This window comes from Triticum aestivum, chromosome 3D, assembly GCF_018294505.1.
Source record: "Triticum aestivum cultivar Chinese Spring chromosome 3D, IWGSC CS RefSeq v2.1, whole genome shotgun sequence".
NCBI lineage: Eukaryota > Viridiplantae > Streptophyta > Magnoliopsida > Poales > Poaceae > Triticum > Triticum aestivum.
The window spans coordinates 536,139,904-536,156,077 of NC_057802.1; the positions used below are offsets into that span (position 1 = coordinate 536,139,904).

The 16,174-nt window shown below is 48.0% G+C and overlaps 1 protein-coding gene and 1 non-coding gene across 2 annotated transcripts; one reads left to right on the forward strand and one right to left on the reverse strand.

Moving 5' to 3' along the window:
- Window positions 1–6,942: 6,942 nt before the first annotated feature.
- On the reverse strand, window positions 6,943–10,423 carry LOC123075255 (receptor-like protein EIX2). Its single transcript, XM_044497910.1, has 4 exons — window positions 10,131–10,423; window positions 9,115–9,989; window positions 7,827–8,860; window positions 6,943–7,745 (listed from the first exon to the last, which is right to left on the reverse strand). The coding sequence occupies exons 1-4, from the start codon at window positions 10,421–10,423 to the stop codon at window positions 7,107–7,109; spliced, it is 2,841 nt and encodes a 946-aa protein (XP_044353845.1). The 3' UTR covers window positions 6,943–7,106.
- A 349-nt stretch (window positions 10,424–10,772) lies between these two features.
- TRNAL-CAA (transfer RNA leucine (anticodon CAA)) lies at window positions 10,773–10,856 on the forward strand. Its single transcript has one exon. It is a non-coding gene; the product is annotated as a tRNA-Leu (tRNA).
- Window positions 10,857–16,174: the final 5,318 nt, after the last annotated feature.

Genomic DNA, 16,174 nt, shown 5'->3' on the forward strand with positions numbered 1-16,174 from the left:
AAAACAAAGGAGCTTACCACGGATCCGAAGACGAGGGCGCTTGAGCTTGTTCTAGTAAGGAATACACCCCCGCGTAATTAGCTCCATATGGTTGCATTCTAATTAATGAAGCCAAATTTCTAAATGGTTCACATTCCTTCCGCAGGCGACTGAAAGCAGTAGCGCGGGGTCGACTAAGAGCAACCCTTGGGACACCACTCTAAATAGGGCGTTGAATGTAATGAAGAACAAGGATAAGCTCAGTAAGCCGACGTCAGATGGTCGTGTGGCCGGCAAAGGCTTGTCGACAAAATGGTCGTCATACTATAACACTGGTGGGCGAAAGGAGAAAAAGACCAGCTCGGAAAGCCAGGCGCGCGAGGTTCAAGAACTCAGGGCACAGGTGGCGCGGATTCCGGAGATTGTCCAAGAGCAAGTGCAACAACAACTCGGAGCGACGATCACCGCCATTGTGCCTACCTTGATCCAGGGGATTAGTGCGTGGATTGCGGGCGGCCAACAGGGGCCGCCCCCGATTCCTAGCTTCACGGCCAGCAACTCGCAGAACGCGATGGCGGGGCCATTGGTGTCTCCGGCGGAGGCGGCATTGGTGTCTCCGACGCCGGCACGGGAGCTTAATGCACCCGGGTGTACGCCGGCCGGCACCTCTGCAGCAAGCGGCCCCTCCGTCAACTGCACGCCCGCCGTTGGCGGTGCCTCGACATTAGCCGAGCTCGACGCCATCATCACGATAACTAATTAAGCCTCTCTCGGCCGAGGACTTCATCTCCTTGCCTTTGACTGGGCATCCCTAACGCCCTACATGTTTTCGCAGGGCGCCGCCGACGTTCCGTGCACTCTCCTGCACTTCGTGAACAACGAGTTGGTCGATGTCGCCAAGGGCAAAATCGTTCAACCGGGCAACCCCTTGTTCCACGGTACCCAGATGCCACCCAACTTGTTTAGGGTTCAACTAGTTCGGGTGCTGCCAGGCTGCGACGAGTTGTTACCTCCGATTCGACCCATCGGGGCCGACGATGATGACGTGATGACCCTCAGCGCCTGCCTGAGCTGGCCCCTGCTTTGGCCGAAGAGCCAGATTCGTTTGGGGGCGGGGGACACCACCCCAAAGACAACACCGCTAGTCGTGCCGGCGCCAAGTCGGCCCCATGGCAAGACCGCCGCAACGGTGCCGGACATCCCTATGCCACTGGATCCAAACATGCATATGGCACAGGATCAGAACGACGACGACGACGATACATTTGCCAACGTCGATCAGTACTTTGCCGATCATGGGGACGGTGGCGACTTCATGGGGCCTCCTTCTCAAGAACCCAACCCAACAAAAGACGTGTGCGATCTAGCTGGTACCGCGGAGAAGCCAAGTTGCAACAGGCGTCGTCTGCAGTTCAGCTCTCAGGAGACGCCTCCAGCTGCCGACTTCACCGAGCCTCAGATAGGCGAGGTGCGAAATATGATCAGCCCCAACACACTCAAGAAGGCGGTCTGTGAGCAGAACTCGGTCCCATTACAGGAGAAGAAGAAGGCACGCAAAAGATAGACTAACAAGGGTGCGGGCCAGCCGGCACCGAGTACGATCCGTGCTAAGGACGGGCCACCTTCAACTGCGGATATCTCGAGGAGGGTGCATGTGGCGGGTAGGCCGATGCTACCGAGAAATATGGTCGATGCTGCAACCGGTGCTATGCGGAGTCTGCATGACAGTGTTCTTTCTTTGGAGAAGCGGCGTCTCGGAGAGAAGGATGTGGCATACCCGGTTTTCGCGGCCAAGGTGCCAGAGGGCAAGGGCTTTGTGGATAACTCCATCGGGGGTACGATCGTCCTGCGGTTTGATGACATCCACGCTATGTTGAACCTTCATCCGCTGCACTACACCTTCGTTCGGCTATTTTCGCTGAGTATGGAGATGCGGATCATTCGCGACAAGACCCCGGACATCGTGATAGTCGACCCCTTCTACATGCGTGCCAAGATCTTGGGCAGCGCTGGGGACCGGCAAGTCGCGAGTTCTTACCTCGAAGGCGTCATTCTGGCAAACCAAGATAAGGATAACTTCCTCGTGCCTTACTTTCCCGAGTAAGTCCTCCCCTCAACCGCCCCGTAACATATGAATTCTTAGATTTCGATCGTTTTTCTTTTAACATTCCGTGTTTTCTGCAGTGACACACATTGCACGCTCATCCTCCTAAGCCCCAAATATTCCATGGCCACGTATTTCGACCCGGACCGTCAGTCGAACGTAGACTACACAAATGTCAAGAAGGTTCTTGATGATGTTCTCCCCGGCTACGTCAACTCTGGAGGCACCTTCACCAGGCCTATTCGTAAGTACGGCAAGCACGTGTTCTCCCACAATACGACGTTCTGCTGCGTCAAGCAGCCGCCTGGCGGTCAGAAGGGTACCTACTACGCCATCCATCACATGCGGGCGGTCGTACGGGACCATCATCAACTTCTGCTACCGAGTAGACTCAAAGATTGGGCCGCGAGCGTGTCGGCAATCCAGGACGCGGACATCAGACAAGAATTCTTTCGCATCCAGTCGGAGTTTGCGGAAATCATCCATCAAGATGTCCTTCGTACCTCGGGGCAGTTCTACCTCAGAAATCAACCGTCCAACAGTGACATCGACACAATCCTACAAATGCAGGCTGACAACGCCCGTTGTTTCATGACTCCCACGATAGACGGCGGCTTCATCCACGCTCCGGTCCCTTGAGTCAAGTCGAAAGCAGTGATGCTGTGTCTAGTTCTGAAACATCGATTGGCTCATGTTCTAATTAAACTTTAATGAACTTGTAGTATGTCTCTTTGGTTTCGAGAGTCCTTCAACTTAGATGTAATCGATGCTATTAATGTCTTGCTTTTCTCTTCCGATCGTTCTGTTGCATACTTATATATTGCTTATGTATTGTCTGTGAATTGGTACTAATGTTTCGTTTGGCTACTGCATAGCGATGCCGTGGTATGTCGTGTACAAGGGTAAGGTTCCCGGAGTCTACGACGACTGGGAGGAGTGTCGGAGACAGATTCACCGATTCAGCGGTAACAGTTACAAAGGGTACGCCACTAGGGCCGAGGCCGAATCTAGATACGCCCGCTATCTAGCGGGAGAGGGGAGGGAGCGTTGGAGGAACCGGATGAAGACGAGTTTCATCGTGATGATGCTCATCGTGATGACCGCAGCTCTCTTCTATGTGATGGTAGTTTAGATGATCGATATCGACTTGTAATGTGAAGACAAACTCGCGGTCTCGAGACTTGTAATATAATGTTCTATCTTTGTTCGGTCTTTTCAATTCGGAGACTAATATGATGAATTGTATTCGGAGACTAAAATGATGAATTGTATTCAGAGACTAATCTTCTATTGTATTCGATGAATCTGTTGTTGATGTGTGCTGTCTATATTTTGTCCAATTATACATTTTGTAACCTGTGCAAAAAACAGAAAATAAAAAAATAAAAAAAAACCTAATATTCATACTAATGGCGCATCACATCATAGTGCGCCATTAGTATGCCAAAGGATACTAATGGCGCATCACTAAACAGTGCGCCATTAGTATGCCGAAGTTACTAATGACGCATCATGTTGTTGTGCGCCATTAGTATGCCAAAGCACCTGGGTATACATGGCCCCCTGGGAGGCATACTAATGGCGCACTGTTGTATATACTAATGGCGCATCTGGGGTGCGCCATTAGTATACCAGATACTAATGGCGCACCAGTGGTGCGCCATTAGTAAAATATACTAATGGCGTGCTACTAATGGCGCATCACTAGTGCGCCATTAATGGCCAAATTAGGTGCGCCATTAGTAAGCCTTTTCCTAGTAGTGTAACCAAACAAGCCAACTGATATGTACATAGCTAACTTATTCCTATCTGACTCACACATAGACTAGCAAGCTTTGATTACAACTCAGATGCGTTGATAGAAATGACCCAAACAATTCCTCTATGACTCCTACACAAACGTGTTTGTATTACTCCAGCAATCATCCCGATCCACAACTTCGGTTCGGTCGTCGTCGCTGCCCCCCTCCCCCCACACTTTGTCTTTGTCCAACACCAGCTCATCGTCAGCGTCGCCATCATCTTCCCTGATAACTTCGTCTACTCCGACCATCATTGATGACATCGGCTCCACGCCGATTGGTGCCACAACCGTCGTCGAGTCTCCTTCTCTGCTGGCCCCTTCGACTCCTAGACATGGCTACAGCTCGTGCATGTCCCTCGTTTACGCATGCCCGGTGCTGGCAACGCCGATGTGTGCTTTCGTCCACGATGTCCCCCTGGGCCTAGCAAGCCTGGTGCGGTGCGTCGTCAATTTCGTCTTCGTTCGTCTATGCATGCCCGGTGCTGGCGACACCGACGCGTGCCTTCGTCTACGACCTGTCCCCTTATTTGGCAAACCCGACGCGACGCCTCATCAACATCGTCTTCTTCTCAGCGCACCACTACTTCGACACCACTGTGCCCATGACTAACTCAGTGCCTCCTTGGCTCCTTGCGCCTGCAGCTTCACTGTGACTTCCTCAACACCGGGCACCTCGACTCGACATTGACCACGGCTACACCACCCTATTCTCTCGGCTACATCGACATCGGCACAAAGGGCTACCGCCTTTCTTGAGCAACCTCGTCGGTTTTCACACTCCAGCCACAACTTCCACGATGCATCGACCGTTACGACTGTGGGGGGATGCCCATCGGCTTACCTTCGGATTCTTCTCCGGTCTCACCGTCTGCGTCACTACCATTGTGACTACGGGGGATGTTGAGTATTATGATTAGTTAGGAAATATAAGATAGACTAGGATTTGTTCTGCTTTTTCTTGTACTTCAAGTTAATTATGTACTCTATATATATGTACACGAGGCTCAAACAATAACTAATCGATTCCACCAAACCTCTCTATCCCTTCTAACAGAAACCTCTACCGAATACTTATAAATCAACAATATACCTCTTGTGATATACATTACAACATACATTTTGTCAGTCAAATTTACGTTCAAAAGATGACATGTATTACAGGGGATCAATAAATCCGGACTGAGGTAGTACACGTCATCGGTGATAGCAGTCTTATTTTAACACGGTTCTACTAATACTCTCTACATCTCAAAATAAGCGTCTCAACTTTTTACTAACTTTAGTATATAAAATTGTATTAAAGTTAAGATACTTATTTTGAGACGGAGGAAGTAATAACATCACTACCACACACGGTCCTGATTTAATTTCTGCACTGTATAATTCCGAGATCGGATCTGCATCTGTCCAGCAGATGTTGTGTCCCTGGCCAGTGGCCACGTCCCAGACATCGGCCGGTCTATTTCGCACGGCAAGTGCGTGTCTGTCTCATCTTGTCTCATCGTCTCGTGGTTGTTATCCGGCGACGCATCATGGTCTCACTCGTCTGCTACACCGCGCCCAGTCCCAGATGCGAATCCGGGTTAGTGATTCTATGTGCATGTGTGATCAGGGAAGGGAAGTGAAGGACGGGATCGTATGCCAAGTCGCAAGCGTCTGATTATTTACACTCTTCTGGTGTATTCACGTGTAATACATTCATACTCCATGGATACAAAAGGATAGTACTAGACATCCTCAGAATTATCTGTATGCATTTTATTTTTTTAGAGGTGAAGAGTCCTCCCAACCCTAGCTACCCCTCCTCCTCCCTAGCCGCCTCTCCTCCTCCCTAGCCGCCCCTCCTCCTCTTCCCTTCCTCGCCGCCGCCTGAGGCAGCCGCCGGGCAAGCCCGGGGCGCCAAGGATGGTGGCGGCGGGGCCTCGGTTGCCCGGCCTCTGTGTGGGGAACCCCGGATCTGGAGCGGCGGCTTTATTGGCAAGGCACGGCCGGCTAGCAGCCGTGTGGGCGGTGGATCTGGCGTCCCGGCCGCGCGGGCGGCGGGATCCGGTGGTCGTTGGCGGCCGGCGGCGGTTTCTGCGGTGGCCGGTGCGCGCGATCTGGCGCCTCCCCTCCTCCTCTGTTTGGCGTGCGGGCCAACCTCGTCGGGCCGCGCTTCCTTGGGTCGTCGTTTCTGTATAGGAGGCGCTAGTGGTGGCGGGGATCTAGTTCGGGAGAAATCCCTGGTCGGCTATGGCCGGCCGCGTCGAAGGCGACGCCTGAGGGCGTCGTTCCCCTCCTTGGAGGCGTCGGTATGGACTGATCCCCTCACTTCCCCTTCCCCTAGGTCTCCCGGGCGAAAGCCCTAACTTTGTTGGGCGGCGACGGCGCTCACGGCGCCGTTCCCTTCTTGAAGGCGCCGCTTTGGGAACCTTGGGGCTGGGTGGCGCTTGTGGGTGGTGGGCGACGGCGGTGGTGCGGCCCTATCCTAGCATGGATCTGCATCCGTTGCTTGGAGATGGACTCACGTAGGTGGAGGTCGTCGTTTGGCGTCATGGTGGCGTCGATGGCGGAGGCACCTACCAAGGTTGGCACCTCAATCAGCTCTGAAGATGGACTAGTGAAAGATGGCGGCGACGACACATGTGAGTGCGTCAGACCGGTTTGTGCCCCGGACCCGGTATGTGGCTCGGTCGGGGCCTCTGGCTTTAGATGTTAGGCTTAGGTGAGAGGTCTGGGTATTTGGCCCAGTTTGCACCCCTTCATCATATGGATTGGAGTAGCGGCAGATGTTGCCAAGATGGCGGATTCGGACATATTGTTGTACTACTTTGTAAGGTCCTCAAGAATAATCAATAAAATGACTATATGCATCTCCCAGATGCAGAGGCCGGGGGTCATCCTCCTTTTCTAAAAAATATGTATGCATTCTTTTTGCGAGAATGTCTGTATGCATTCACGCGTAATACATTCTTTTTTTTTGCGGGTTAATACATGCATATTCCCGTCTTTTCTTCTCTAGAAAATATATTGAAGTGTAGTACATATATGACTCACAGAACACAAAATATGGGGTTCAAATGATGATTGCCAAGTACTACAGACATATTCCAGTGAATACACCAGGATTATTGTTGTACACACATAATAGACATCATGTGATCATCAGAATTATATGTATGCCGCACTGGTCTTCAAAGCTCTTTATTAAGATCTGTAACGTCGGCTACTTTGCGATGCCTAATCTGTTGTTCTTGCTCTGGAAAATCTTTTCCATTTAACAACGACAAACACATATATCTGATCATACAGCTTGTCAAAGAGGCGGAAATAAGCAATCCTCCATGCTTTCATGAATAGAAGGGTGAAGAGCGCCAACCAAAGGCCCAGAATCAGACCCAGAACAAGCCCAAATCTAAAAGACATTGGCTCAAAACCATGGCCAGTTCTGTTCTGATCATCTTGCGTTGATGTACCATTTGTCGAGCAATTCTTCTGAAGAGGAGGTCCGCAAAGCCCACTGTTGCCATCGTATATAGATGGGTGCTCCTGGTACAGGGTGTCAAGCTGTGAGCCTGGTGGTATTCTTCCTGTAAGATTGTTTTCAGATAGGTTCAAGAAGCTTAAGTATGTTATCTTTGACAAGCTTGAAGGGATCTCGCCAGAGAGCATGTTCTTTGAGAGGTCGAGTGACTCAAGTGACTGTATGGCCCCAATATTTTCTGGGATTTTACCGCTCAGGCGATTCCAAGACACATTTATGTTTAGCAGTGCGTCAAGAGAAGCAATTTCCTCTGGAATTATCCCAGTTAACCCGTTGAATGATAAGTCAATGCTCACCATATCCGAAATTCCTACACCATACTTGAGTTCTTGCCCCTTGGTGACAGCGGACAAGCTATTTCCACCTTCACCCGCCGCATTTGCATACGCCTGATAAGGAAACAAACCAATCCTTACCGCTATCCGTGTCATTGCTGTTAGGTTTGAGATACCCAGTGGGATGGATCCGGATATATTATTTCCTGCTAGATTCAAATGATGAAGGAACTTGAGTTTTGTGATGATGACCGGGATCTTCCCAGAGAACATGTTATAACTCAACCGTACAAATTGCAGTTGCACCAAGTTGCCAATCCACGTCGGCAATGTTCCGGATAAGTTATTCCATGCAAGATCCAAGAAACCCAAGTTTTTGCAGCTCTGTACAAATGGTGGGAATGGTCCAGAGAAGCTATTGTTACTTAACAGCAGGTACCTCAAGGATTCCATTCTAGAACATGAATGTAGTTCTCCAACGAGAAGGTTGTTTGCTAAGTCTAAGACTATCAACTTCTGTGAATGGCAGATTGATTCGGGAAGATGACCCACGATGCCATTCGAGAACATAAGCAACGTTTCTAGTCCTGGAGCTCCAAGGTTGGATGGGAAAGGCCCTGATAAAGAGTTCATGGAGATATCCAAGTAGATGATATTCCTTGGTAGACTTGGTATGGGCCCAGTAAGTCTATTGGAATCGAGAAAGAATTGTGTCAATGACATGTCCTCCATATTTTCCGGCAATTCGCCATATATTGAATTGTTGAAAATATCCAGAAAATCCATTGCTGAAAATGCAGTGGTGAACCAGTCCGGAAGCTTATCAGTTATACCTGAGCTTGAGATGTCAAGGTAAGTAAGATTCACCTGCCACTGGAGCCAGGCAGGGAAAAGGGGACCCATAATGCACAACGAAAAATTTGCATCTCTAAGCTTGAAGGGAGTCTTCCATTCTGAATCCACGTGAATCTTGAGTAGGGGATTCTGCGATAGGTCCAATGTCTCTAAACTGGCCATTTCAGCAAAGTGCTCCTCCGTGAGCAAACCATGAAGATCATTGAGACTAATGTCCAGGTAAGTTAGATTAGCGAGCATACCAAGCTGAGGCGGGACATGTCCAGTGAGGTAGTTGCCACGAAGGTCTAGAGTGCTTAATCTAGCAAAGTGTCCTATTCCTGCAGGTATGTTACCAACAAGGAGATTGCAGGACAGCACAAGGGTGCTCAAACCAGCAAAATATCCTTCCCCTGTGGGTACTGATCCAGTGAGTTTATTGTAAGCTATGTGAAGAGTGTCCAAGCTAGTAAGATTTCCCATGGACAACGGTATCGATCCTCCGGTGAGGTTGTTGTAAGAGAGATCAAGAACTTGCAACCCACCAGTCAGGTGCCTCAAACTCTTGTAATTTGCCAAGGTTCCAACCATACACCATTGTTTGCTAGGTACAATTGTTGCAACATGTTGGATGGGCATCCCTGCGGCAGGCTTTCCATCAGCTTGCCCATGTCCTGGCCGCCTACGAGGCTCGACTCCAGGTCTAAGTACCTCAGGTTGCAGAGGTTTCTCAAGCTTCTTGGCATGGTAGCCATGTTTCCATTATATGAGAAATCAAGAATCTCAAGGGACGCCATGGCGTCCAGTGCATCAGGGAGCTGCCCGGACAGGAAGGTTTCCATGAGGTTGATGTGAGTGAGGCTTGTCACGTTCCAGAACCAGGAGGATGCGGCCGGGTGGTTGAGGCGGTTCATGGAGAGATCCAGCTCCTCAAGATTTGTGAGGTTACACAAGCCTGCCGCCGGAAGTTGCCACTGGTTCGTGCTTGGAAGCGAGCAGGAAGAGAGATGGAGGGTTCTGAGTGAAGGGAGCATGCTCACCGCCCGAGGCCAGTCCATTGCTCTGCTCATGTCGATCGAGCTCAGGCTGAGGTGCCGCAGCGATGGCAGACGCGCCAGCCACGAGAGGTCTGACGAGCGCAGGAGCTGCGTGCCGAAGTCGCTTGAGAGGTCAAGGGAGCGCAGCCTCGAGAGGTTTCCCAGCTGCGGCGGGACCTCGCCGGAGAAGTAGATGCCGGAGAGGTTGAGGTAGCGCAGGCTCCGGAGGCCGCCCAAGAAGGCCGGTAGGGCGGCGTCGGGGGAGCCCTCGAGGTACTTCCGGCTGAGGTCCAGGTGCCGCAGCCGCGAGAGGGAGAGGAGCGAGGGGCTTATCCGGCCGGCGAGCGCCCCCTCGTAGTTCCCTCTGTCGTCGAGCTCGGCCCCGCCCGGCGCGTCCCGGAGGCTGAGCGCGAGCACGCGGCCCGTCCGGTTGCTGCACCGGACATACCGCCATTGGCAGCTGTCTGATCCTCGTCGCCAGGAGGCGAGGAGTCCCCCCGGGGTCGCTGGTGACGCCGTCCTTGAAGGCTAGCAGCGCGTCCCGCTCCTCAGGCACGCAGATCGGCCGTCTGACCGGCACGGCGTGCGTGGCCACTGGCCAGGGCCAGGGAGAGGACGACGACGGTGAGTAAGAATTTGGTGGCGGCGAGGTGGGTGGAAGTGGCCCGCATGGCGACCGGACTCCGGAGCATTAGCGAGTAGATGAGCTTGGTCGATCGGTGGTGGTAGAGATGGAAATGTGGTGTGGCGCGCGCTTATGATGGAGACCAATTTCTTAGCTAGTGCGGACGTGCAGCCATCGTGAAGCCGCACTTTGACTTTGCCGGACCGGTGAACCCATGGCGGACTGGTACAAGGGGTCGCCATGGTCTCTGCTCTCTCCTAAGCCGCCGGTCTCCCACTAACTAACTAGTGCGGGCAGATTGTCCAGTCCTACTTATAACGATTGTGGAAAATGAATCCTCTCACGTCAGAGGTCTATCTCGTACGGCAGGTACGCGTCTCGCCTCGTCTCGGCGATGCATCACAGTCTATAATCTGTTATGCAAACTCCTGATTCGCATGCACTTGTAATCAGGGAAGTGAAGGACATCACGACAAAGGCGATCGAGACCACAGCACAACTAGGTCGGAAGCTGTCTCGGGGAGCTCGGGAAGGAACTAAAAAGCAAAATCTACTTTTTAAATACAGCAAAACTTGCAAAATAACACAAAAGTCAGGATGGCCGAGTGGTCTAAGGCGCCAGACTCAAGTTCTGGTCCTCTTACGAGGGCGTGGGTTCAAACCCCACTTCTGACATTCTTATTTTTTATTCCCTTTTTTTGGGCTTTACACAACCTAGAGATTCACTATCTCTATACATTTTTTTGGATCTTTCAGACTTTCATTTCAGCTTAAAGGCATGTCACACAGAGCAAAAAAATTTGTGGAACTTTCAGCCTTTCATTTTTTTATTCCCTTTTTTTGGGCTTTACACAACCTAGAGATTCACTATCTCTATACATTTTTTTGGATCTTTCAGACTTTCATTTCAGCTTAAAGGCATGTCACACAGAGCAAAAAAATTTGTGGAACTTTCAGCCTTTCATTTCAGCTTAAAGGCATGTCACACAGAGCAAATTTTTTTGTGGAACTTTCAGCCTTTCATTTCAGCTTAAAGGCATGTCACACAGAGCAATACTGCACATTGAGATTAGCGATACACTCTATGACAGGACAAGATCCCTAGTCATGCCTAACACGTACACAAGTGAAAATACAAGCTCCGGCATTATGAAGGTTGTAACCATCTTCAGCTTGCCTATGGGCACCCTTGTTGCTTGACCGACTAATCCTGAATACTCTAGGATCAGCTTCCTTAGTGTGCTTGATGAAAGCATTAAGACTATCCCTAATGGTCCAGTGGCCAGGGTAATTTTCAGGGTATCGCCTTGCCGCAGCTTCTGCCAGAACTGGGTTATCTCTTAAGAATTGGGCCTACGAAGATTAAGCGCCTTGGCAATTTGGGCACCCAATTCCAAAGCTCTAGCTTCAGTCTGGATAACAGAAGAAGCCGTAGATGCTGCAGCAATGAAAATCGCCTCATGTTGCCCTCTCGCATGTTTGTAGACAAAGACGCATATACCTTCATGTTGTTATAACCCTGCATAATTAGAGTTACCAGACAAAGAAATATCTTTCCAAGCAGCATCAGTAAAGACATTTGGCCACTCCTTGAATCCGTTCATCTCAATCTGCAAATAAAACCTCACTGGTTCAGACTCCTCTTTTTCCTCCCTGAGATCTGTACTCCAGTTCTTGCTCTTTCAACATAGCCTTGGCTGTATTGATAACCTGCAACTCTTCCCACTCTCTGTTGTTGAAAGCGACATCATTCTTGCCTTCCAAATGCTCCATAAAATAAGAAATATGATAACCAAAGAGTTTGATCTTGATAAGTTGTTGATATAGTGTTAATGACTTCAGGAATAAGATTTTGATCGGTGGAAAGCAAGTAGGCAATTCTAATAGCAAGGGGAGATACAAACCAAAATGCTCTAACAAATTCCCAGGAAAAGAACAAATGAATATCATCCTCTAGCTGCTCACATCTTTTACAGAAAGGTTGAATATGAGATGATCTTGAAGGAGCTATAGGAAGAGCCTGTCGAAGTAACCTCCACGCAAAGGTCTGAACTCTCGGAGGCAAAAATTTATCCTTCTAGATAACATGTAATAGATTCTTTGTAGTGCCTGTAAAACTAGTATTTTGAATTTGAATGTTAGGTGGGCAAACAGGCCCAAAATTATGGTACGCACTTTTAGTAATGCTAACACCTGCAGCGTTATGCTTTCAAATGAGTCTATCACTAGAATCATAATCATAGATAGGAACACGAGATATTAAGCTTGCATTATGAGTACCAAATAAACTTTGAATGAGAGGAATATTCCAAATAAACCATCTCTATACATTGTTTTGCCATTGCCATAATAGAGATGATAATGTTGCGATTGGCAGATTATCTAATATGTTGGGGTTTGGGATCAACTCCCAAGCACGTTGTATGTGCTGCCCAATTTAACTTTTAAAGACATCAAAGCTGTCAGATATGCCTAGGTGATATGGGATTTCGGTGGTACGATTGCATTCCACCTGAAACGCAAAACTGTTTCACGGACTGAGCAAAAGAAGGGACAAATATCAATACCGAAGATTTCCTGCTTAAGGGCATCTCCAACGCTGACTCTTAAATTGCACATCGTATCCGTCCGTAGACCGGTGGGGACCAGTCCGCGACACTGATTCCGGAGCCTGCCATCCAACCCTGTATCTCAAATATCCTTCTCTGTTAAACTTAATCCATGCTCGGCTAAATAACCTTCCGCCAAACATGTCAAAATAACCATGCGATTCTCGTAACAAATAACAACGATGATTTAGTAGCCCTTTGTTTGGGGAAGGCTACTAAACGATGTTCTAGCATAGCTTCCACCAAATGCTTCAACATTTGAACCGGCTTCCGCCAAATGAAGCACGAACTAGTAGCTTGCTTAAGTATTTGAACTAGCTTCCGCCAAATGAAGCAAGTAGCTTCGGCCAAATGAACTAGTAGCCAGCCTGCTTGCTTCTACCAAATGAGCATTTGAAAAAAAATGAAGGAAAAAATTGTGAAACAAAGTGATTAGTGGCTTTCGCCAAACGCCAAGCATGCTAATCCTTCCATCAAACCGCAGCAGCGGCCTTCCGCCATCCGGACCGAGAGGAGAGGGGTACATGGTGGTTTTTTATTCGCCATATGGATGTCCGGACTCCTGCAAAGTCCTCTTTGGTTTGCTTCCGGTTTGCGGGAAAACGGACGTCCGGACACGTCGACGAACTAATGGGTTACCGTGTGGATGGCAAATTGTATCCGGACATGTCGATCTGAACGGATGCGGACGGTTCGAGGGTCCGCTTTGGAGATGCCCTAAGCAACATTGTTCTCACTTTGATTCTTTTTGAGCATTTTTCAAGCAACAATTTATTGCTTTTGTTTTTTCAAAGCTGCAGAATCTCGGATCTACTTCACGACGAAACCTAATTCCCTCACAAACTGCATAGCCCATACAAATTGCAGGCAAACCTCTCTGCCTGAATATGATGCCAACTTCGTTTGTCAAAACCCAGCAAAAATAAACATAAACCCTGGAAAAAATACTCGCTTGTCATGCGATGAGCTTTGCAAAGGGCATGTAGTCAGAAACATCATCCATATAGTAAGTTCATTACTCACGCGTGTGCACGCTAGGTGCCTAGGTCTGGCACAGAACTCCCCTCCCTCCAGTGGAATTTGGTAGTAGGCATATCAAAGCCCAGTGTTTGGTCTCATAGCATGTGAGAAGAGCGATGTAAACTAGATTTATAAATACCCTTTACTTTCTATAAATATTACCAAGAGATGTGGTTTTATTGTTCCTCGATTGGATAAATGTAACTTCCTTCTATCCTTGAATGAGCCCACTAATTTGAGAGCAGGTATGAGTTTCACCGGACATCATGTTGCCGATGACTTTTCTTTTAAAGTGTGCTACTCTTGCCCAGCTTGCCCAAGGTAAGTTAAGTGTAGTGTGCATCCAATGCATGAACTCTGTCAGGATATGATTATTTTTAAACCTCGAGATTTTGATCCCAGGTCTCTTTCTTAAAACAAATCTGCAGATAAAGTCCCAAGCCAGTTACCAATAATTCCCACTAGCTTTTTTTATTTTCTAGAATAGATACTATATCAATTCCTTGGATCACCCATTTTGATGCAAGACATAAAGTGCACTAGGCGGAAAGTCAAAACTTATTGTCAAAACTTATCTGGTATGTCTTACCCTACTGCCTCGTGTAATGTGACCCATTAAGGAGCTGGGAAGACATTCATCCACTTGAAAAATGAAATCTTGGAAAACCTCTCTTGGAATAATCGACCCCGACAATGGTAAACCTAAATAGGTTTGGGGGAAAGAAACAACCCTCACATATTTGGGTACGAAAATCAGCATGTAGCCAGAGATACACCATAGGACTACTTCGGTCTCACAACCACACAATTTATTCTCAAGGAGTATGTGTCAGGTTTGTTTCACTCGATAAATACCTAGAGGATAGAATGGTTGATCCATCATGGAGTCATCCCGTGAATATCTAGATTATGGAACACCACTAGGCATATGTAGCAATTTTCATTGCTTTCATGATACTTCATATTCCTAAACTAGGCCTCATGGTCTTCTTTATTTGTTCTCTAATTCCGGCCCTTTGAACCAATGAATGATAGGAGCAGAAGGATGCATGTTGTTGAGGGCGTACATTCTCCTACTTCAGTGGGTGAGAATGGATGTGCCGATACACATATATACATGGATGCAAACATGCACGATATTGAAGGCATGTTTGAAGGTTGGCCCATGGCATTATACTATTTATTATAATTATTTCATGTTAGAAATTACTTTTTGGATACGATCTCATGGTTCATCTTAACTTGTATTAAGTGTGGCTTCTGTGCTTCTATCATGAATGATTGGCACTATCTCGTCCATACATATTGGATGACTCTTCGGTGTATTGTACCAGAGAGAGAGAGAGAGAGAGAGAGAGAGAGAGAGAGAGGACTTGCTTTTATCTATCCGAACTCACTCGAACTCGGACCACGAAAGGAGACACAAACCACAGTTTTTTTATGCACTATGAATACTCTTGACCAATTCGCACACATGAACACATTATGATTGGCAACTTGCACCTGATGTGTCTCTTGTTTATTCCATTTTTTGGTGACTATAATTCAATGACATGTTGTTGCCTAACCTAAGAAAAACAAGACAGATAGACTAGCTATCTTGATCACAACTTGGATACAATGACAGAAATGACCCGAACTATTCCCATGTGGCTTCTACACATACGTGTCTGGATGATTCCTGCAATCACGTCTCGATGAATCCAAACCACATCTTCACATATATTGTTCCATATATTGGTAAGCATATAGCCTCATGCAGGAACTCGAATTAATTAGTGCACATCCATCTTCAGTTGGCCTTCATATTGTTGTCCAGATGCACAAACAACTTTGACATGACTAACATGTACACATACATTTGTGTCATACAAACTCTAACGACACTAAAATAAAGACATATATGTTAACCTTGTTATAACCACTTCATCAGAACAACCATGGGTTATCACCAACCATACCCACCTCGGCAAGATGAAGAAAAGAGAGGAGCTATTGCCGAATGATTCTATCATGGCAATTCAGGTTTCACGCAGAGAACCGAACCGAGAACCATCCGAGCATCTCAGTTGTTCGATTGGGAGCGTCACACCATTTAGTAGCAACCGAAGAATTCTCTAGTGTTCTAAATGGTCACACACTCGTTAGTCGGGGTAGGACTAGGCCACTTACCTCGGTTGTGGCTCGGAAAACTCTGTGTTAAATTGCGCATATGGAATCAACAAGGATTTCCCACATGTATGTTGATGTCCAAGGACAATCCAATGATTCCAAGCACTTTGACATTCGTGGGATCCTTTATCATACTTTTTTTTTAATTTAGATTCTCCACTTTTTAAGAACCACAATCCATCTCTCTCTCTC